Consider the following 21,958-nt stretch of genomic DNA (forward strand, 5'->3'; position numbering starts at 1 on the left):
ACAACCACACTACACTACACTACACTACACTACGGCCTATTAATAGAAACCCTTGTAGTGCGCCAGTGCTACTGGCGGTGGCAGTGCTACTCTTCAGGCGTCAAGCGGAAATCGAGTCAACCCGAAAAAAGCCAAACGCCAAAAACCAAAACCAAAACCAAAGAAATTTCATTTCCCCATTGCGATTTCTTTTGTAGTTCGAAAACGGCCCTTGCCTCCTACACACATACCACAGAACAGCGAGTGCTCTTTCGGATAAATCAGTTTCGTTTCGTAGCGATATTCCAAAGAAATCATAAATATTCAGCACTTGAGATATATCTAATTTGTGATTGCTTTGCCCCGTCAGAAGGGAAATCGCGTATTCGGTTGATTTGATTTGATTTGTAGCTGGCATTCGGGGGTGTCGTGATTATATAAATTGAAATTGCACAACTAACACAGCGCAGCAGTAGCAGCATGAGAGCCAGAACCGAAAGGTTCCGCTATAATCAATCAAAAAACTAACCAAAAATGAGTTTCATCCATCCCGATGATAGTTTAATGGGAGGTGCTGGCAATGTGCCCCAATCGATGGAGGAGTCGCCTTCGGGGGCGCCTCATATTAAGAGTGCTCCCAACGATCGAGTGGAGATCAAGATTGTGATGCTCAAAGTGCAGGTGATTAATGAAGATTATTTAGACATACTTTATTCTGTGTTCGTTTCATACATCAAAAGCTCTGCAAATGAGTTTCCTAATTGGCCCATCATAATATCGCGTATACACCATGTATGACAGGGGCTAAAACCCGAAAACAACACGCAAGTTGGTAATTTTATTTAAACTTTTTGTCTGCCGCCAACTTCAAAACTCATTTTATTTTTCCATAAAATGTTTACATGGGTAAAAACAAGAAAACTTTTCTTATTGTTTCTCTTTGCCGTAACACGCGGCGTATGCGTAATCAACGTAACGTATCAACGTAACGAAGATTCAGATACTCTTGTACTTATGGTCCCTTCTGTGATTTGCGTGCTGCAAAAATAAAGATTTGTGCAATGTTTCAGTCAGATATCTTTCAAACTACGGTACGGCTCTCATTTAGATGGAAATAGAGAAAATAGAGAATATATCCTCTCAGATATTGGTGGTAATATGGAAATTATAGTACCGTTCTGTAAGGGTATCAGCCCTCACACAAAACTTTCCGTCTAATTTGTTCGTTGCGCGTGCCAATCGCGGGTCTCCGTTAAAATAAAGATACACGTGTAGCCCTGCCTCATCTCCGAACTCTCCAAGCTATTGTTGATGTAAAATTTATTAGCACTCTCCTTCGAACAATGAATATATGACAGCTGGCGATGGAAGGTGGCCAGGGGGTGCGGCTGTCGAATTAGATTTGTAAATAAAGTAACAATACGAAGGCGCACAAGTGCACGACACTAACGCTTACACACTGGTTGCTAATTGAAACAATAGCTATTGCTGTAGCAGAACAACAGCTATATAGAGCAACTTCTGACAATAATTGTAAGGGAGGTGGCAACCAGTTTTGAGAGAAGTTTGTTTGGGATCTTTGTTTTCGAGCCCTGCAATTGATTTACGGGTGTGACTTTCACTTCCAGTTTTGGTGGTGACAACATTGAACAATCTTATTATTAATTTGGTCTACTGAAAAAAGTTAATTCAAGGTTAAGGCTATTAAGCACATGTTTCACCACCTGTCCAGAAATCATCGTTTTCCGTAATCCTAAGTGGTCTTTCAACTTTAACTTGTACCCCATTTAGCCTTTTTTAGACCTGTGCATTTATCCTACTCTTATTACCATTTTTATGAGCTAATGAGCCTCTAGGAGATGGCTCAGAAAAAGACACAATGCAAGGCACGCAATGGCACGTGCGTCAGCAGTTTTGGGGTCTTTTTTCGCCCAATGACAGAACCAAAAAATTACCAATTAATTGAGTCAATTGGTGAAATATGTATATTCTATTTGTCAAACAATTGATAAATGCGCTAAATGAAATAAGTGTTGATAGAATAAGCGCATTAATAAAGGTCTAAAGGATGGTCCTCAGCAGAATTAACCTTCACAAGAGGGGTGGATGGGGGACCAGGACTGGGACTGGGACATCCAAAAACAAGTTGAGCAACAGCTGCTCGGCAAAGCTCGGGCTTTAGTTTTAGCCCCGGATTTAGTGAGGCAACAGGATAGGTGTTCGGCTAAAAGGTGCAGGAGTGGGGAGCAGTCGGGGAGTGAAAGTGAAATTGTGGCCAACACGTGACTGGCCCCATTGAAACATTGCTCGTGAATGAACTCTGGTCTGAAGTTTGCCGGAGCAGTGGGTGCTCGCCGAGCGCTGAAAAGCTTTCCATTTCGTTTTCGCTTTCACTTCGGCGCGAAAAACTGCAAGGAAAAACGTAGTTCCGTGCCATTTGGCTTCAGCTGTGGGAGCTTTTCCCTGCTTTTCGGGAAATCAGTTGCGCGTTGGGCGAACGCCAGCACCAGACGAAATATTTCACGGCGCGGACCACGCAGCGTTTTCAGTAGCTCAACTAGAATTATTTCTCCAGTTTCTTTAGTTGGCCCGAAACGCGTTTCATTTGATTGTCGCTTTTCTTTTATAACTTTTCATGCATATTTTAATTGTGTTTTTTCTGGTAGTGGAAACTCGACGAAAGTTAAAAAATAAATGATCGTTTTAGTGTTTGAAATTTTTCAAATTAAAATGACATATTTTTTAATAAAATTCAATTCCAAAAATTGGAATTTTTTTAAATTCGTAATTTTTAAATTTGTTGTATAGTTTTAAACTGTTTTGAAATATTGAAAATATTAGTTAAATATATTACAAAATCGTTGTAAATTCTTATTAAGTTACTTATGATTTAAAGATTGTCCCAAGAATAGTTATACAACTTTAAATATTTGTATGGAGTTATCTACACATTAGTTTTGGCCAAACCACGCGTCGCGTGCGTGAATTTCACAACAAATAAAGTACACGCTACGTTGTGTGTGTTTGCAGCGTTTCTAAAGTTTAAAATGTTTCTTAAACTAAAATAAACTATTGGAATAAAGAATTTAAACAATTCTAGTCCCACAAATTGTTAATTAATTAAACAATCAACCAACAAACTGCAAATCAAAATTGTGTGAAAGTGTGAAATTAAATGTGCTGACTACTTTCGAACCCTTAGCGAGCTGAACATTCTCTCGCACTCGAGTTCATATTTCGAACCGGCGTTAGAGCGCATTATGCTCCCGGACGTTGGCAACAGTAGCGGCGTTAACGGTAATGGTAGCCATCATGTTGGCAATGGTCATGGCCTAGTCAGTGGCATCCACTCGAGCGACTCCTCCAGCGGCATCGCAAGTGGCAGTGCGAGCAGTGAAAAGTTGGCAACGCGCACAGATGAGGCGAGCCTCGATAAGGGAAACGATGAAGGAGACGCCGATGAAGACGGAGATGAAGATGAGGATGAAGATGAAACTACGGTACATACTTACTATATCTCTCTATATTCTGTCGTGGAAATTAGCTGTACTTATTGGCATACGTAATTTTATGCCGAAAGATAATTAGAAAGTCTTAGCCCAAAAGCAAATGGTGTGTGTAAGGGAGATAAGCTGTAAGAAGGAGTCAAAATACAGAATTAAAGTACATCCAAATGAAACCGGAAAATCCACCACTTTTGAATGGGTTTAAAGCATTCAGACACACATTTATCTGCTCGAACCTTTTCCAATTGCTACCCAAAAGGAGAAGAGAAAACGTTCTTCATGTCTCAAAGGAGTACTAGAATGTCAGATATGGTTATGGGAGTCCAACCTCTACTAAATCATCCCCTCCAAACCTATCCCAACTGTTTCCCAAAGGATAAGCCTACTCTCAACCCATTTGCTTGGCAAATCTTCCTGACCAAATAATTCATCAAATCCATTCAATTATTCCGACAATCATTCACAGATGCGAATGAGCACCCATTGGGGAGCATTTTCAGTAGGGTTTTGGTTAGAGGAAGATTTCACTGGCGTTTCTTGGGTGTGTGAAATCAGAAATCAAGAAGGGACGCCAGAAGAGAAATGAAAATGTGGCCAAAGGAAAAAGTTAAATGAGGCAAATGACCATTTAGGCCTGCCCTCGTCGTCCTTTGTGATGTATAAATTTCCCCCAAGAGTTGTCTGCTGTTTGCTTTGACTTTGGCACGTATATCTCTTCCCCGACATCGAAAGATATTTCGCATTTATTTTGCACGTTTCTCCCACTGTTTTTTCTTTGCGGAATTTTTTAATTAAATTTAGTCATTGGTGACGTCAGGCAGGCCCCAAGCAAAATCTGTTTCGGGTGCTGCCTAATTAAGTTCAAGTTTAAAACTAAACATGTTTTTTGTGCTCCCTTCTGGTTAATTATATAAGCTCCCTGAGCTGGGGTTCATACAAACCTTATCGGGGGTTACGATATAATGTACTTTGGGGAAGTAAACCCAATCGCCAGTCCCCAAAAACACTCATTAAGGTAGCCATCCCGCCACTCGTGCATTTCAAGTCGTGCGTATTGACTTAGGCAACCAAAAAACGAACACAAAAAAGGTGACTGACAAAATTTGTTTAACATGCGAATGCGATAAACGTCAAAGTTTGAAGCATGTATGCCATACCATACACTCCCCAGATTATGCAAATTTTTGTCTCCTTTTTTCATTCATTTTCCCAGGGAGCCTTATGCAAATTAGTCAGTACAGGACACGGGCTTCGGTCGTGTGAAAATAACCAACAAAAAATATATATGTATATGTACAATATATAGGCTTCTGTGAAAGAGATAACATTGATAAATTTGTCGAGCTTGAAGCATTTTAATTTACAGATAAAAGTTTTTGGTGGCGGAAGCCAGGAGCTTAAAGATTATGCAAAACTATTTCTTGAGAAAACTTGAAGCAGATCGTTCAGTAATGGGATTCTTATTGCTATAAGATTGTCAGTCAAAATCAATCACTGATAGTCATCTTGTCTTATTCTTGATTTACGATTAAGTCTCAGCAAATCGTATAAATTAGTTTAACAAAGCTTAAACTCCTGTCTTGACTCCCATCTAAGAAAATACCCTAAGATCCACTATCAAAAAAGATTGAAATCTTTAGTAAAGTTAAACTTCCCTACCCTATCCTCCCAACACAGAAAGAATTAAAACCCGCTACAACCTTTGAACCCAAACCCGTCTCCAATTTGTCACCAAGCAATTTCCTCCAGACAGACACGCAAATAACTCCCTCTCCAGAAACAAGCAATCAACGAGAAATTTCCAATTCAATTTGTACGACTTCAGGGCCTGTAAAACAGTCGCGTGTCTCAATTGGCCACATTCGCCCCCTCCAGCACACAAAACCATCTATAGATTTGCATATACCCATGTCTGGCCGAAACTAGCCCTAATCGTCCAGCCAGTCAACCGAGCAATCTCTCAAATAACTGTCTGAATGGAAAACAAAGCAATTTGCATGAGGCTGTCGACGACGAGCGAATTTGCATTTGAGGGAAAACCATGTATCTGTTCTCTGTTCCTGTGTGCTAATGAACCTTCCTCATATCAATTAGAAATATATTTGGTCTAAAATTTAGCCTGGGGATGGATTTTACTCGAGGGGATATATGTATGCGATAGAGATCTTCCTTCCTTTATTATTCCATTTATGTTGTCTGCCGCAAAAAATATGATAAAGTTTATTCGGTATGCGATGCCGTGCAAATGTTACCCAAATAAACCTAAAGCAAAGTATGTTATAAAAGACAATAAGTATGCCACATGGTCGTAAAGTTACGGGCCACAAATCTCAGCTAACAAGGCACAGTGGACGTGTACAAGGGGAAATGGTGGAATAGAAGTATAAGTGAAAAGATTATTAAGAAATGCAGCAGTAGATATCTTGGAATTCTCCCAAGAAGACGCTCTGTGAATGCTTTAAGATTTTAAACGTATCCAAAAGATTTTCATGCTTTCCATTCCATTTTCCTTTCGATATTTCCACGCCTTGTTCTTTAAGCTTATATTTTTGTGACGATAAATTCAATATTCTTAATTCAATTTCCGCTGTAAAATGCTCTTTTATTTTTCCATTCCACTGTATTTCTGCTTTTGCGCTGGTCACTTTTTTTCAGCTCACAAAATGAAACTTTTATTGGGCAACCCTTCAAAGGGTTCGGTTCGCTCTCTTCCTGTTCCTTCCTCAGGTTCGGTCCGCATTCCAGGTTCTTATTCCAGTTGGGGATTGACAACTTTAAGGCCTAAGCTGGCCAAAAATGTACAGCAAATGTTACTCGGAATTGACCAAGGTCAAAGGAAAGGCCAGAAAAGTTCGGTCGGCTTTTAATTCCACAAAATCGTTTATTATTTATTAAAATTGATAAGCAGACAGGGACAGGGGAGAGCAGGGGTCTGAGAGCATTCTCCACTTTTAGCGGATTTTAATTGGTTTTCTGGCTCGTGTCGAGGACCTCTCGAATCTGCCTCATTTGCATTTGTAAAGTGCCTCGAACTGAGTGGCGTGGCTAAGTACAGCGAACTTGAGGTAGGAATGGCTCTTCTCGATCAGAAGTTAGGGAAAGTAATTGCTTGGGTCAAGAACTTTACAGGATTCAATGTGGACTGAAAAGTGTCATAAAACCTGCTCATAAAGTTTTCAAGTGCCAGCGTAAGCGAGCATCGCTTTTCAATTTCGTTTTAAGGCAAAAGTTTCTCCTTTTGATTTGAGAAAGTCTAGCTACGGATTTCTATAAGATTTATGTCTATTTTTTTCAGCTTTCCCTTTCCTGGTTCCTTTTTGTTTGTTTGCTGGGGAAATTTCTCATTAATCAGCAACAATTTTAGCCAACTTTAATCAGGGGCCTGCGTCCCCTTGGGGTGTTAAAACGACTGAAAATGGAAACAATTTTCTAACTATTTGAAGGAGTAAACGGGAAATTGTTGCCCCAGCTGACAAAGCTGACAAAAAAAGATGATGAGAAACTTCGGGAAACTTCCCCCCAGAAAAGGGAACTCACGACTAATTGCCCCTGACCTTTGCTTAAGTTCAGCTATGGCGCAAAGACCTCTTTAAGGTTCAAAACCCTTTAGTTTTCCTAATTTTTTTTGTTTGGATTTTTTGTGGTATTTTGGGAAGTCAACAAAGTAGCATATCGCACGCCTCGCTTGCTTCTCAAGTACTCTTATTAAGTGCAGTCAGTACACAAAGTAATTACAGCAAACAGAAGCAGAAAAGAAGGGAGAGTCGAAGCCTGGAATACCCTTTCGGAAGGGAGCGATTCCAAGAAAGGGAACCTGAGCTTTAGACATCCCTTCCCTCTCAGAAATGAGCGATAGGTCAAAGATAAAATTTCACCTTCTGTTGATTACGATTAAAAATATATATGTATACGCATGTTTGGATTCAAAAACACTCTCTCCTCTGGGTTGCATACATCCTGCGATAAATGTTATGCCCTCTTCAAGGGTAGTCGTATAAAAGACCAGAAACAGAAACCCAAACAAAAGACAATTGTGTAAATAAATGTGAGGAAATAAAAACAGAATGACAGAATGGAGAAAAATGGGGATTATTGGGTGGGCTGGTCTGGCTTTCGGGGTGGGGGAAATACAGCAATTAAGCTTGTCAGCGTGTCCGCAACGGAAGTGCCTCTGCCAGCCATAAGGCAAATGCAATTGGGCGGTGCTCGGGTGTTAAAATATCATTAAAATTCAATTGGATGGGTGGCAATGGGAGTCCTGGAGATGCTACTTCAAGGGCTACTGCTGACAACGATGTTTTGTGTCTTTTATCTAATTGAAATTATGTGTCATAAAAATTTTATGTAGCATACATTTCTGCTGCGATGAGCAATATTTCTATGGAGGGACCTAAAAAATATAGCAACAAATATTCCCACAACAGTCTGGGAAACTTTTGGGAGAGAGAGATTCCTGGAATGTATCCGAATAGTTGCCAGGAATATTTCCTACATTAATGTGGTGATTTTTGTTTTTGTGAAATTATTTATTGTCTAAGAAGGTTTTAGAGCAGTGGGGGAATATGTTAAATAGGAGATTCCATGAATCTACCCACATATGCACATACATATATGGTGTTTAGGGTATCTTCTATTATATATCTTTAAAGCTTCTTCTCCACTTACTCTATGATTTTCGGTAAACTGCTCTAGGGTATTCCCAAGTCCAGCCTTTGTTGGGCTTCTCTTATTTTTTTGTTATTAATAATTCATGCCGAGCACTCAAGTGTAACAGATTCTTTTTCCTGGAATCTTTAAGCGTTAAAATGAAAATTCCCTTTTAATATTTTCCCGCCCTGCCAACAAAAAATAAAACTCCACATTATTGGGGATAGGCACGCAGCACTTTTCATTTAATTTGGTTTTCATATTTTCTTTTGCCACCTACGCGCAAGACCCCCAGAAACCCTCTTTATCGAGGATAACAACAATTATGACGGGTAGGATATTTTCTGTGACAGATTCCGATTAAGGCGATTGACTGTGGGTGGAAAAGCCAAAGCCAACCCAAAGTCGAAGGCCTTCGATGGCGAAGGCCAACTAAATTTAGTGCTCCAGGCCTATTTATGTTTGTGTCTTTCCGGCTGTCTCATTTACCCTAAAACTCCAGTCTCTTGCAGCCAATATTCCTCACTCTTTTAGCCACTTTTTCTCGTTCTCTTTCCCACTTACACATATGTGTATTTGTTTGTTCGATAAGCCGCTTAGTCGTAGTCCTGAAATGGAAACAGAATTTCTATTTATCTGCTTAGGCATTGGCGGGACCGGCAAAAGCTCCCATTTGTCGAGGGACAGGCACAGTGGTTGACAGCTGAGAAAAGAAAGGCAACAATATGTGTATGAGGAGAACGCTCTAAGATTAATAAATATTAGTTCAAGTCCAAACACCGATGGCACAGCTAGAACGCAGGGCCCCTGTTCAGTTCTACTTCGTGTTGCCCCACTGTGCTCGCCTAAGGGCAAAGGTCAGCTCCAGGCCCAGTCATCTGGCAGTTTATGAGCTATGACTGGACCAGAATTTAATACAATTGCCAGCCATAGAAGAGCCAAATTGCATATGGTATAAAGGTAATCAGAAAGCAATCAGGCGAATATCGTTTCAGAGGAAACACTAAACAAAAGGTCCTATACGAGTATATATATTTTATATAGTCCACTATGCACTCTTGCCCCTTCATTATTCTCTCATATCGTCTCTATACCGTACACTATATAATAAAATTTTAATTGAAAAGTCTTTCAATTTATACTGAAAATATTTCATTGTTTATTCGTGTGTCAAAATCGGATTTTCCCTGTCAACGAATTTCGTTGCTTAAATCACAGAAAAACACAGAAAATCCCCTCAAAAAGAAAATAAACAGCCACAGATAAAGCGAGATACAAAGAGGAAAAAGCTTTTGCATCAATTGAAATGTATTCGTTGAGATGGAGTAAAATTGGAAAAGGAAAACTCGTACGAGTAAATGTAATGTATGCAGACGCGTATCCCTCATCTAAGAAGGAAAAAAATGCGAACCATTTCGCGTGAATCAAAGGCAAAGTCCGTAATTTCAGGCATCTTATGTAGAGCCCCTGTCTCCAGTCGCAAGGCATTGAAATGCCTTGGGAGACAAACCGAAACGGAACGACAACGACCTGCCCCACATGGGTTTGTCGTGGGGCGAGAGTTGTCAGATTCAATTGTTGGGACACATAAATCAGAGACTAAAGTGAAAAGGGAAGCAAGTCATAAATTGTGGCATGAATTTGCTGGGGATCACGTGGCAGGAGAAGGAGATTTCTTTTCACTTTTAAGTTAATTGCCGACAAGAAAAGGGGAATATACCTTTCTGGAGGTGCTTCTGAAAATCGTGTCCCATTCAAAAGTGTTTCTGCAAAACGTTTTTCTCTTTATAGTCTCTTACTTCAATCCACATTATACTTTTCCCTTTTTTCCTTCGTTTACTCTTGGTCACAGCTGGCAAATGAAATTTGTATAGCACTGAGAAATGATTTTTTATGTCATCGTTTGAGCAAACAAAATTCACAACTCTTGTTCTACAACTTTCATATGTCACCTTGAAGTTTTGCAACTTTTATACATTTATTAAGTGGGTCTGGTCTTTTGGTTTATTTTGTTTCCTTCGATTCTCTTCTTTGGCCATGAATGAAGTTGGTAAGACACTTGGTTAAACAGAAGGCGAGAACAATATTAAAACACTTTATAGTTGAGACCATAAAAGAGGCAATTAAGAAGATAATTAAAGTGAGATATACCCAAGATATATCCGACTTTTATGGCGTTGATAAAAGTTGCTCGGCTTAACACTTTTTTGGGGATGAAGGCACATACTATATTAACTCCTGCGGCTTCCCACTTATACGGACGCCAGCTCAAATCCTTCAATATGCCATAACCAAACACTTACCACAACCATTCGAAGCAGCATCAGCAGGAGCAGAAGCAGGAGCTGGAGCATCAGCAGGACCACTACACCCACGCATATAGCAACACCCATCCCCATCCCCATCCCATATAAGGCAGCATAAAAACAATCTGCAATACATTACGCATACGCCATGCTGTGCCAAATGGTTTCGACAGTTCTGAACGAATGTTTATGACTCTCTGCATTGAAAAGCATTTGCATACACGTGCACAGGAATACATAAATATATATATATATATTATATATATATAGAATCATCCATCAATATATACTATATGTATTATACGTACATACATATGTGTCAGACATTCAACTCCTTAATAACGTTGGGGATTCACACATTCTGTCCAGATTCAAAGTCAGAGCCAGAGCCCACTCGAGGCTCAAACTGCCAGTCGAACTAATCAAATATTTATGCTCGCTTTCGTCTGGGCCAAAGTCTGGTGACGACACTTACTCAAATAGCTCATACAGGCCGAGTTGTGGCATACCATAGTGTTAGCAACAAGTTATGGCGGCCTAGGGACTCCATTGCATGTCTTAAGGCTGAATATAATTGGATTTAGTGCCAGCCATTAAATGGGATTATATTTTCTAGGACAGTTAATTCACGAGAATACAGCCTAAAGTTGTAGGTAAACTTTTTTCTTTATTGTCTAAAATATAGGCACAATTAATAGAGTTTTTTGTGTTGACAGGTTATATAGTAAGTATTTAAGCTTGTGCAATCGATTACTTATAATTGAGAATTAAGTATTAAGAACCTGATACAACAATATAATTCAATAAAATCTCAGAGTATTCCCTATACATCCTTCCAGCTAAACAGCACCCAAATGTTTTCTTTCCATATTCCAAAGAATATTCCAACTATAATTTCTCATCATATTTCCCCAATTTTGTCCACACGTTCCCACACCTAAATGAGATCCTAATTATGATTTCTCATCATTATTTCCCAAAATAACAAGACCCAACTGTACTTTATTCCTCTTAGGAGTATGATCCCCTGCACAACTGTACTTTATGGCATAATCCTAACCTTGGCCCAGCAGGAAATTCATTGATGCTCAAACAATATTCAGCAAACGTCTGTGTACAGCTTGGACTTGTACTTGGATTTTTTCCAACGAATAATACATAACAGCCATTCCTCTGGCACTCTCGAGCCACCTGCTATTCATTCACCTGTTAGCTAGGGGGCACCAACAGCATTTTCTCTCACTGGCTTTGCCCCAATTAACTTTGACGTCCATTGTTGTCAACGCTTCATATTTGATGGGGGGCCTTCTTTCACCTTGCCTCAGCATATCCTGCAACATCAGGCCTCGCACTCCTTTCCTCATACTGGCTACAACATCAGGCATCACACTCCTTTCCTTATACTCCCTGCAACATCTGCTTCTGTTGCAAGTTTCCAAGCAAACGAACTATATATGTTCTTGAGTGAGGAAAGGTCTTGAAAAGGCCAAGCTGTTGTCATCGTTACCTGAAGACTTTTGGACCAAAAACAATTAATTAATCATTAGGCCACGCTAATGGGTAAATGATACACTCACAAGCCCAGCGGAAAATATTTTGCTTTCGGTTTTCGTCTAACCAAATGTTATTGTCTCGTGGGATGCTGATAAGGGTTCTTTGGAGAGTGGTTTGGTATTTTGATTTATATTTTATTAACAATGATTTTTGATTGAGAAAACTTTCCTGTTCAATAAAAGTTTAATTATCACTTTGAAAATTATTTTAGAAGTAGAACACTTTGTGTTTCGTTTCCATAAACTGTTGTATATTTATTCAATGTCTGGTGTACCTATTCTAATTGGAAGAAAACACATTTGCATCAGGGATTATTGTTATAAAATGAGCACGAAAATTTTGTATGTAAACAATTTTCTGTCTGGAATTTTATTTATTGATAAATACAGAAAAGTGTGTTAATTATTCGAGAAAATGTTTGCAACACGTAACAAGCGAATGATTGCAAAATCAATTTAAATTTCATGTGATTTCTGAATTGCACAATTTGTAGAAGAAAAAAAAATTGGTAATATTTGTTAAAAGTATTTGTGATAGGCGTTTAGCAGACTAAATCATAAATGGTATGGGTTTTAGGGTCAACACTTTTTAAATGAAATGAAACATAGAAAAAGATTCTGTAAATTTCCTTGAAATTGTTTTTTATTTCTAGTGTACTCCCTTTCTTCCCTACTTCCCCCTTAAGGCCAAATTAATTTGCGTATCAAATATTGAACAATCTTTAAACAACATTTCCATTGAATATGTCCTCTGTTATGAGCTTTGCCGCCATAAAACCCCCTCGAAGAAAACTCGTATTACCAGCCCTCAAGGCAACAGAGCTTTTCCTCCTTCCCCTTTCGGTTTCAATTACAAATTTCTTTTATGGCACACAATGGAACCCAGATGGAACATATGCCCCCAAATGAGAGGATCCCTGCTTCCTCATAAACAATCAATTTCCATGTCCTAACATTTTCCATTGAATTATGAGGACCAATAAATAAGTTAATGAAATATAAAGAAGGGGGAGCACTTCCCCAGGGGATATGGGGGCAGAAAGGAGAGCTTAAATAAAGAAAATTTCCTGTTTGTCTCCTAAACTAAATGCTTCTCATCAGGGAGATAATTGGAATAGGTTGTGGGCAACAAATTTTCCAACTTGACAGCTAATTAAAGTAGATAAAACAGAACCTCAACCGGACGGAAAGAAATTGCTTTCGTTTCGGACTCGGCTTGGCTTTAAGGCCTTCAACCTCAACCTCAATTTCAGTTTCATCTTTAGTATTTGTCTCAGAATCAGTCTCCTCGAGCCAGTCATTCATGCGACAGGGACTTATGAATAATTTATGCCTGGATTTTCTGGGCTTTGTGCTTTATTAAAAAATTTGTTGTAACTGGTGGAGGCTGATACCCTTGGGTGAGGCATAATCAATGGATTGAAGATTTGTCAGTCATAGCTCATAACTCAAAATCGTCGAATATTCTTTGGATTGATTCCTTAAGTGATTCCCCATATTCTGCTTCCTGTCACTGCTGAATATATAGGTTATGTAAACTTTCTCATGCCATTTAAAGTTCCTCTCCTGTTTGCATATCTTATTTTTTTCACAATCCCTTCATCATAAATTTAAAATTACTTTTAAAATTTTCAATTTAACAAAATTCAATTAAAAGTTTTGATAGGCAATATAGGCTTTTTAGAATATGAATATAAGCTCCTCAGAAAAGAAATTGATTAATATATTTCAAGGTTATTTGCGAAGCTTATTTAACAGACTTTCAAGTCAATACCTTATTAATAAAAAACTTCTGTTCCCTTAGAGTTTATAAACCCCTATACTGTCCCAAAATTAAATGAAATGACGTACGAGTGGGGTAAACAATCTTCAAGCTGAACATACTCGTATTACATAAGTGATTCACCTCTCCGGGTAGTGTATTGAACCATCCGTCACGTGACTATTAAATTGAATACCGGTAAAGCCCTAAGCCTTTACCCATCACCGAAAGCAAAACAAAACCCGAAAAAAAGAAACGAATAACAGACGCAGGCAATCGGCATTAACCTTGGCCAAAAGTATTTGCACAACTGCTGACAGTCGCCAAAACAAAAATACAAACCGAAATAAATACAGAAAGAGAAACGAATTCATTTAATTGACGCATAAAACTAGACAAGAAGCACGGCTCTGTTGTCTCCGTGTCTCTGTTGAAGCCAATGAATCTCATACCCGACTCTGCTGACTAATAATATTATTGCATATTTATGGGCGTCTCCAAAGTTTATACCTCTCCTTGTGGAGATCCTTCAGCACTTGCTGGTTCTGACAATGGAACGACCTTCAGCTTCAAAATCAAAGTTCTTTTTGTTTTTATTTTGTTTCTGCTTTGCAAATGGTTTCTTTCTTTGCAAACATTTATGCAACGACAGCAATCGGAGAGCGTAAAATCGTTGGAATAATGCATTATGCATAACCCTTCTACAGCTATCACCATCATGTTGCAGCTTTGTGGGGATTTCTGTAAAGGTTACCATTCTTAATGGTGGTTTGGGGAGCTCTTAATGCTTTCAATATTTAATATTCTGTCAAAGGGCCTTCCCATTCTTCTCGCACGCTCACGCATGAATACGCTTGGCAATGACACGCATATGCGGTCACATTAAGCGACAACAGAGCACGACTGACAATACTTTAATAAGAACAAATGCCCCAGTCAAAGTGAGGAGACGACAGCTGAAAACAACAGAAAAGAACCGAAACACAATTGTGCGCAATTGCTGGTTATGAAACTCGAAGGATGGTGTGTAGGGTGTGTTGTAGGGTGGAGCAGTCAGATATGGGTAGCAATGGGATATGTTAGTTGGGGAAGGTCCTTCTGCTGGCATTTTTCCCCTGCTTCAGGGACATTTGTCAACCCAAAAATGCTAAAACCAGAAACTGTTTTGCGCATTTTATTCTCGTTTTGATGTTTCCTTTTTTTAAGGAAAAGTACTCGTAATTATTCTGGTGAAGATAAAACAGATTTATGAGTGTTGTTAATTAGAGATGATTTGTATTTTGGTAAAATATAAATTAAATTTTCCATAAGAGGCTTAGATATTAATTTTTTATGTATTTAAATGCAAATATTTTCTGCAGCAAAAATAAAATTGCTGGAAAGAATTTTTAAATAAGACGTAAGCTTTAATATTTCTGCTGATTCCGTTAAAGTATCTTATGTATTCTAGGCTTCAGTTGTTTTTCGCATCTCTCATCTTAACCAGCAAAAATTGTTTCGTTTTTTGTGGTCAAAACCCCTGTGTGTGTTGTAAAAATTTCGTGTAAAAAGGTAATTAATTTTTTGTGGTCATTCTGTGGGGTGACATTTCGGTCAGGTGCATACATTGAACCAAATTTACATAAAACAAACTGGTAAAGTGAAATTAGTAGACGTAGACATATGTAAGGTCCCCCGTGTCGTATACGTAATGAGTGCAGAGGCAGATGCCAGAAATAATGTGCAGAAGCTTCCATTTAAGCTCCCAGCCCGATGTGCACCCCAAGGCTACAGGAGCTCAAGTTTAGCTATGAATCGGATATATTCCTCTAAATATAGATATTTTGTTCAATTACCGCAGTGTCTGGTCCGGCTTGGGGGATTGAAATAAGTTTAATGGCAGGAAAAGAGAAATAGTTGGAGCGAGGATTGGGAATGCGAAAGCAAGGAAATCCAAGCCACTTTGCAGTGCAATTTATGTTCATTATACAGCCAGCTGCATCCGGGGGATAGCCATGAATGGATAGCATTGGATCGGCATGTGTGCCATGTAAGTGGGCGACACATTGCGAGACACATCCAGACACTGCAGGCGCTCAGCAATTGCTCCACTCGAGCTCGAGTGCCACCGCCTCAAGGACACTCTGGGATAATCTGTGGAATGCCATTGAATTATTGCCTTTTGTCTGGGGTATTGATAGTCTCCAGTTCAAGCCGGGTCAGAGCTATTCCTTTCGAGTGGATATCGAGAGTAAAATGAGTTGGAATTGATTTCAAAGCAACTTTGTTTCCAAATTGAAGTGGTGGAAAAAAGCTGAGGTACAGCATTTGGATCGCTTCTCGTTTGATAAATAAGCGGAATACTAGAAAGTAAATTTCAGTTTAATTTTTGCCTATGCAGTTACGAAAGAGAAAAGGAATAGCTTTATATTTTAAATTTTAATGAAATGATTAGTTGAATTGAGTTATAATCCTTATCAAATCCCTCTCGCTTTTACAGGCAGAATCGCCCTTACTGCCCCTAAAGGAGAACGACGCGTCACTACCCAGAGTCCATAATTCCTCGCACATATCAGCCACTAGGTCACCGCACGAGTACACCTCCTTAGCCAGCGATTCCGAGCCCGCCCGCACGCCCACATCCACTACTGCCACGCCCAGGACGAATGAGTTTAGACGTCGTAGCTCATTGACCAACTGTCATTGTCCAGCACCCATACCCGCTTCCACCGAGGGCAATTCACCAGGAGAGGCCAACAACAACAACACCAGCAGCAGCAACCACAACACCAAGGAAGACTATTACTCGACTTTGGGAGGGAGCACGCCCAGCCACAAGCACACGCACGAGTGTAAGCTCTACCCCAACGACACATTCGCGCGATTGGAGGGGAAAGCACCAAAGCCAAACACCAAAATGCAGACCAAAGTGGACGCAGTGGGTCGCATCACGGGCCAGTGGGGCAAGTGGCAGCTGCGAACAGTGCTACTGATCTTCCTGTGCAAGATACCGTCCTCGTGGTTCATGGCCTGCATCATCTTCACGGCCCCCGCACCCAGGCACGGGGAGTTCTTCTGTAAGCCCCCCAACACTGTCGGGGCACAGAACCAGACGCAGTGGATTAAGGTTTCGCATCCGCAGAAGGAGGAGAGCGAGGATCAGGAGTTCAACATTGACTTCTGCAACGTCTACCAGGATGCGCAGGAGCATGCCCATCACTACTACAACTACGATAATAGCGAGCAGGAGCCGCGCATTTGGGAGAAGCCCCTCAATCGCAACTCCAATGTCATACCCTGCACGGAGTTCCAGCACGAGTCCAGCTACCACTCGGTGGTCACTCAATACGACTTGGTCTGTTCTCGGGACATCCTCGTCTCGGTCACGCAGTTCTTCCATCTGTTTGGTGTTCTTACCGGCGGTATCCTGGCGAATCAGCTGTTGAAATAGTGAGTTCTTCGAGAATACACTCCTTGGGACATCTCTCTTTAGCAGCTTACTGTAATCTTTCGTCCTTCCAGCTTTAGTCCCCGAAATGTGATGCTCTTCGGCATGATCACCCAGATCTTTTGTGGCAACCTGACGGGTCATGTGGCTTCCTATGAGCTCCATGTGTTCTTCCGCTGCCTCTCCGCTGTGTGCTGTGCGCAGATGTACACCGCCGGAGGGATGATAATGGCCGATATAACGGGGGGCAAGTATCGCACTTGTGTCTCCACTCTCTTCGAGCAGTTCTGGTCCATTGGCGTGATGATGCTCCCGGGCGTGGCAAGCTTCTGGACCAGCTGGTCGCATCTCTACATGGCCATCTCCTGGCCTACAGTGATACTGATCTACTTGTGGCAGTGAGTACTACGGACAGTCCCCGTGCTCCCCGTGAGTGCTCTCATCTAACTCCCGTCCTTCTTCCAGATGGATACCCGACTCCCCACGCTGGCTTATCGCTCGTGGTCGTGTGCAGGACGCCAAGAAGATATTGCTGCAGTGCGCCGATGTAAATGGCACTCGCTACAGTCTGCCCCATGACATTGATCAGCAGCTAGAACTGCAAGCGCAGACAGCCATGGATGCCCCGCCGCCCAGTGGCTGGTGGTCGATGTGGAAGGGAGAGCGTGCCGTGCGTCACATTATCTGCGTCCATCTGGCCTGGTCCCTCTACATCGTCGTCTACTATGGAATGCTGCTCAATATCCGTTCCTTCAGTCGGGAGCATCTTTACATAAACACGTTCTTTGCGGGCTTGAGCGAGATGACTGGCACCTTTATCGGGCTCTTCTTGATCATGAAGACGACTAGAAAGTGGCTCTGGACGGGACTGTTCAATATGATTGCTGGATGCATTGCCTATTGCGGTTGGCTGGTGCCCAAGCCGGGCGTCATTCCGTTCGATGCCAATGTGGCACTGCTGATGTGCTCTGCCATGGTCTCCAAGATGGCTATCTCCACCACGCTCTCCATACTGACGACCTGCACCGTGGAGCTGGTGTCCGATGACAAGAAGAAGATCACCTCGTTCTCGACCATCTGTTGGGCCCGCTTCTGGCTGCTGGGTGCACCCTTCATTGGATCGACTATCTTTTTGGGTCAACTTGTGCCCCAGACGGCCTTCGCGTCACTAGCCATTTGCGGTGGCATCTGCACCTCGTTGATCAGCAGCCCACGCACGCATCCCATCTCCAGGCCGGCTTCGCCGACCGCTCAGGGTGCCCAGAACATGGCCTCTGCCTCTCAGTTCACTATCATCGACGGCATGGACAACAAGGGCTATACGCCAAGCTCGAAGCCCATTATTTCTAGTAATACTATTAGGAAACTGACCGCACCACAATCGAATCTACCTCCGCAACTAATGCCCGGGATTTGGACGACCAAGATAAACGAGGATGGCCCACCAATGTGATATGCCAGAACAGCTTTATCGTAGAAAGGTTAAAAGATGTGACGTTGAAGTGAGTTAAGGTTGGTTGGAATATTGGTTTTTGTTCACTTTGGTGGGGCTGCTGTGACCTTGCAACCTACAGTCTACAAAATTTGATATACTATACTTACATATATAGCCTGTACACTACTTTAAGCACAAAGGGACAAACCTTATTGAAGTAAAGTCAACTATTCGCTCTTCTCGCACACTCTAAGTAGGAGCTCAACTTTATCCCAAGACCACTAACTAAATGCTCAACAGATGAGAAAAAAATTACAAAACAAAATGATGACAAATGCTACATTTATAAGTAGGCGAACTTTAAAGCTTAGAGCTTAAGGATGAATGAATACTTGAACAGTTTCAATTAAAAGGAAAAAGACGCTCGCAAAAGAAATCCATATACACAAAAAGGAAATAATATTTTTAAATTAATTTAATTTTAGAGCATAATTAAGTAGAGCCTTAGTTAACCCTCGGAAGGGCATAGGCAGCACTCGAGTCTGGGTTTAGCTTCATCGCAGCCATACAGTAGTCTCGTAAGTAGGTCGAATGTGGAACACGCCCCGCGACAAGCCCAGTATTACTCAGTCGTTACTAATGAACCGAACCGAACCGAATAGAACCTCACATACCGCACTTGATCCCCTATGGATGTAGTACCAATACCATAAACAATACTTACTCGTATAAACACAAACCAACTGATGATGATGATGTTGATGATGATGATCCTTTTAAAGGCCTGTTTCGTAAGATCCCCCAAAAGCTGTTCCACATTTAAGTGATTGTGTTGTAAACACCTGGAGAGAATTACATGAAAAGACATATAAAATCTAGTTACACAATAATTATTGCAAATTTTAATTAATTATCTCTCGGTAAACAAAAAAAATTTATTATTAAAAAAAGATTAATAGAAGGAAAACAATAATTTTAGAGTACGCATAAATTACTTTATTACCATTATGTATTATGTATTACCAATTACCAAGCTAATTTAACATAAATCAATTATAAATTAGTAGTGTTTCAGGTCATACTTACTTAATTATTGCTTATGAAACATAAATACAAATATTTTCAACAATTGAAATATTTATCTAGTGAATGCGCTTAGAAACTCGTTGAATGTTATATGATAATGGTTACTATACGAAAGGAAATGTTATGCATGGTAAAAAGAGCAATATTTTTCTAATAAATCATCCCCAAAATCATTAAAGTGTTTGAATCTAAAAATATTTTTAAATTATCTTTAAATATTTTTTAATTATACATTGATATACATACATATATGTATAGGGCCGTCTAGACTTTGGAGCGTTATGTGTTGCAGGCTCGCGCAAAAATCATCCAAAATAGCGGCAACAAAATTCAAATTTGACAATTTATTGCAGTTTATTTCATGAATATATTTATATTTATTCGTTCAGAATAATGGCAGAATTATGGCTTAAGGCCATAATATGATATTGATAAAAATTAATACATTTCCAAAATGCAAGTTCCTAAACTCACCAAGTAGGCAAAAAATATATTAGACCCTCATGACGGAATATACAATAGTATGAATTCAGCAGCTTTCAATGCGCAAAATTTTCTAGTTTTTCATGCAGTTATAAAAGTTTCAGTTTGCATAAGCAGAAATTTGTAGGGAGAACGAAGGGTACATATGTACATACAGATATATACCCTTGCAGAGGATATTATCACTTCAATCAGATGTTTCAAATGCACAGAAATTGATAGTATTTTTCTATGCAAGCCAATTCCTCCGCAAAATGTCAACAGATTGTGGAAGGATTAAATTAAATAGAATCCAAAGACTAAAGCTGTATTTATACCTGTATACACCTATTTATTTGATGGATAACAGCATGCATCTACTTTATGTACACATTGCCTTAATAAAAGGGTATAAAACTAGATCCGAAATGATCAGATTCGCATGTTTTGCAACAAGAGGTGAAATTCATGAACATCTTCAATCAGAATAACCCAACCCAGGGCACTGTGAGTGTGTGCACGTGGCCTTCAATAAAGCATACATATGTAGATCGAAAGCACAAGTCGATCCTATTCACTCTGCATCCCGTTCCCTACCCTATCCTATCCTCTAATGTACGTTATAGCAGGAATGATTACACAAGGGAACAAGGGTTTTGTTGATTAAGAACTGAATGTTGTTTTTAAGGTAGTCGGGGACGCTGAATACAACCCTGTACTTGGTTTTTTCCTATCATATCGAGTTTTCGCGATATACCGTTATATCCAAAATTAAGGCACTTCCCTTACATATAGTGGACTAACTTGAAAACCGTTAACCGTATTCAGGTAAAAAAATCCAAAACTCGCCAACAATACTGTCTTTAAGCCGTGCCTACATTGGTTTTGAATTTTCCAAACAGATTTAATGCTATCGTTGCAGTATTGAAAAAAAAAAACAAAAGGCATGGACAGTAGCGTAGCTAAGTAGGGTAGGGCCCTTGTGCAAAAAAAAAAATTGGGGCCCAACCTTTAGTCAGATACTTAATCATTAAGAGGGTTTTGTGTGAGCTTTATGGATTAATAACACTACTCGACAAAATTGAACTTTTTATTTAGGCTGTGAACCAAAATGACTCTCTGATAGATTTCGGGATTTACAAATTTTTGTAGTACTTTATTATTTCTTTAATGGTGTCATTTTCTTTTAAAGAATTTTTTCAAATCTGGTTTTTATACCCGTACTCAAAAAAGAGTTAAGGGGTATATTAGATTTGTGGTAAAAGTGGATGTGTGTAAAGCAGAGAAGGAAACGTTTCCGACCCCATAAAGTATATATATTCTTGATCAGCATCAATAGCCGAGTCGATATAGCTATGTCTGTCTGTCCGTCTGTCTGTCTGTCTGTCTGTCTGTCTGTCTCGATGAGCGCCTAGATCTCAGAGACTATAAGAGCTAGGGCAACCAAATTTGGTTTCCAGACTCATGTGATATCCCACTGCTACAAGTGTATTTCAAAATTTCGCCCCGCCCCCTTCCGCCCCCACAAAGAACGAAAATCTGTGGCAGGCACATTTTTAAAGATACGATAAAACTAAAAACGCAGTATCGTAGAGAATGACCATATCTACCAGACTGCCGAATCTGAATCAGATCGGATCATAATTATAGCCAGAATGAAGAAATTAATTTTCAGTTGCTCCCGCCAACGACAACACAACTCATTTTCCTTCTCGCTCGCACACTCTGCAGCGTTCAGTGCGCGAGCAACCCCTAGCGGAGGAGATGTAGAATATGAATGGAACATGTACAATCT

The 21,958-nt window shown here is 40.1% G+C and overlaps 1 protein-coding gene across 2 annotated transcripts; it reads left to right on the forward strand.

The window, feature by feature from the left end:
• Nucleotides 1–185: 185 nt before the first annotated feature.
• On the forward strand, nucleotides 186–18,940 carry LOC111068402 (solute carrier family 22 member 3). 2 transcript variants are annotated; one of them, XM_022357869.2, is made up of 4 exons: nucleotides 186–660; nucleotides 16,233–17,182; nucleotides 17,255–17,578; nucleotides 17,646–18,940. In XM_022357869.2, the coding sequence occupies exons 1-4, from the start codon at nucleotides 514–516 to the stop codon at nucleotides 18,631–18,633; spliced, it is 2,409 nt and encodes an 802-aa protein (XP_022213561.1). In that variant the 5' UTR covers nucleotides 186–513; the 3' UTR covers nucleotides 18,634–18,940. The 2 variants fall into 2 exon arrangements, with proteins under 2 accessions (XP_022213561.1, XP_022213559.1); XM_022357867.2 differs by lacking the exon at nucleotides 186–660 and adding an exon at nucleotides 3,046–3,479.
• Nucleotides 18,941–21,958: the final 3,018 nt, after the last annotated feature.

The sequence above is a fragment of the Drosophila obscura genome, unplaced genomic scaffold (assembly GCF_018151105.1).
Source record: "Drosophila obscura isolate BZ-5 IFL unplaced genomic scaffold, ASM1815110v1 contig_4, whole genome shotgun sequence".
NCBI classification, from domain to species: Eukaryota; Metazoa; Arthropoda; class Insecta; order Diptera; family Drosophilidae; genus Drosophila; species Drosophila obscura.

Excerpts from the sequence above, each read along its gene's own strand:
- LOC111068402 (XM_022357867.2), top strand. The coding sequence starts at position 3,240 with ATGCTCCCGGACGTTGGCAACAGTAGCGGCGTTAACGGTAATGGTAGC. Across the intron at positions 17,183-17,254 it reads GCGAATCAGCTGTTGAAATA|CTTTAGTCCCCGAAATGTGA; the intron begins GTGAGTTCTTCG and ends TCGTCCTTCCAG. Across the intron at positions 17,579-17,645 it reads ATACTGATCTACTTGTGGCA|ATGGATACCCGACTCCCCAC; the intron begins GTGAGTACTACG and ends TCCTTCTTCCAG.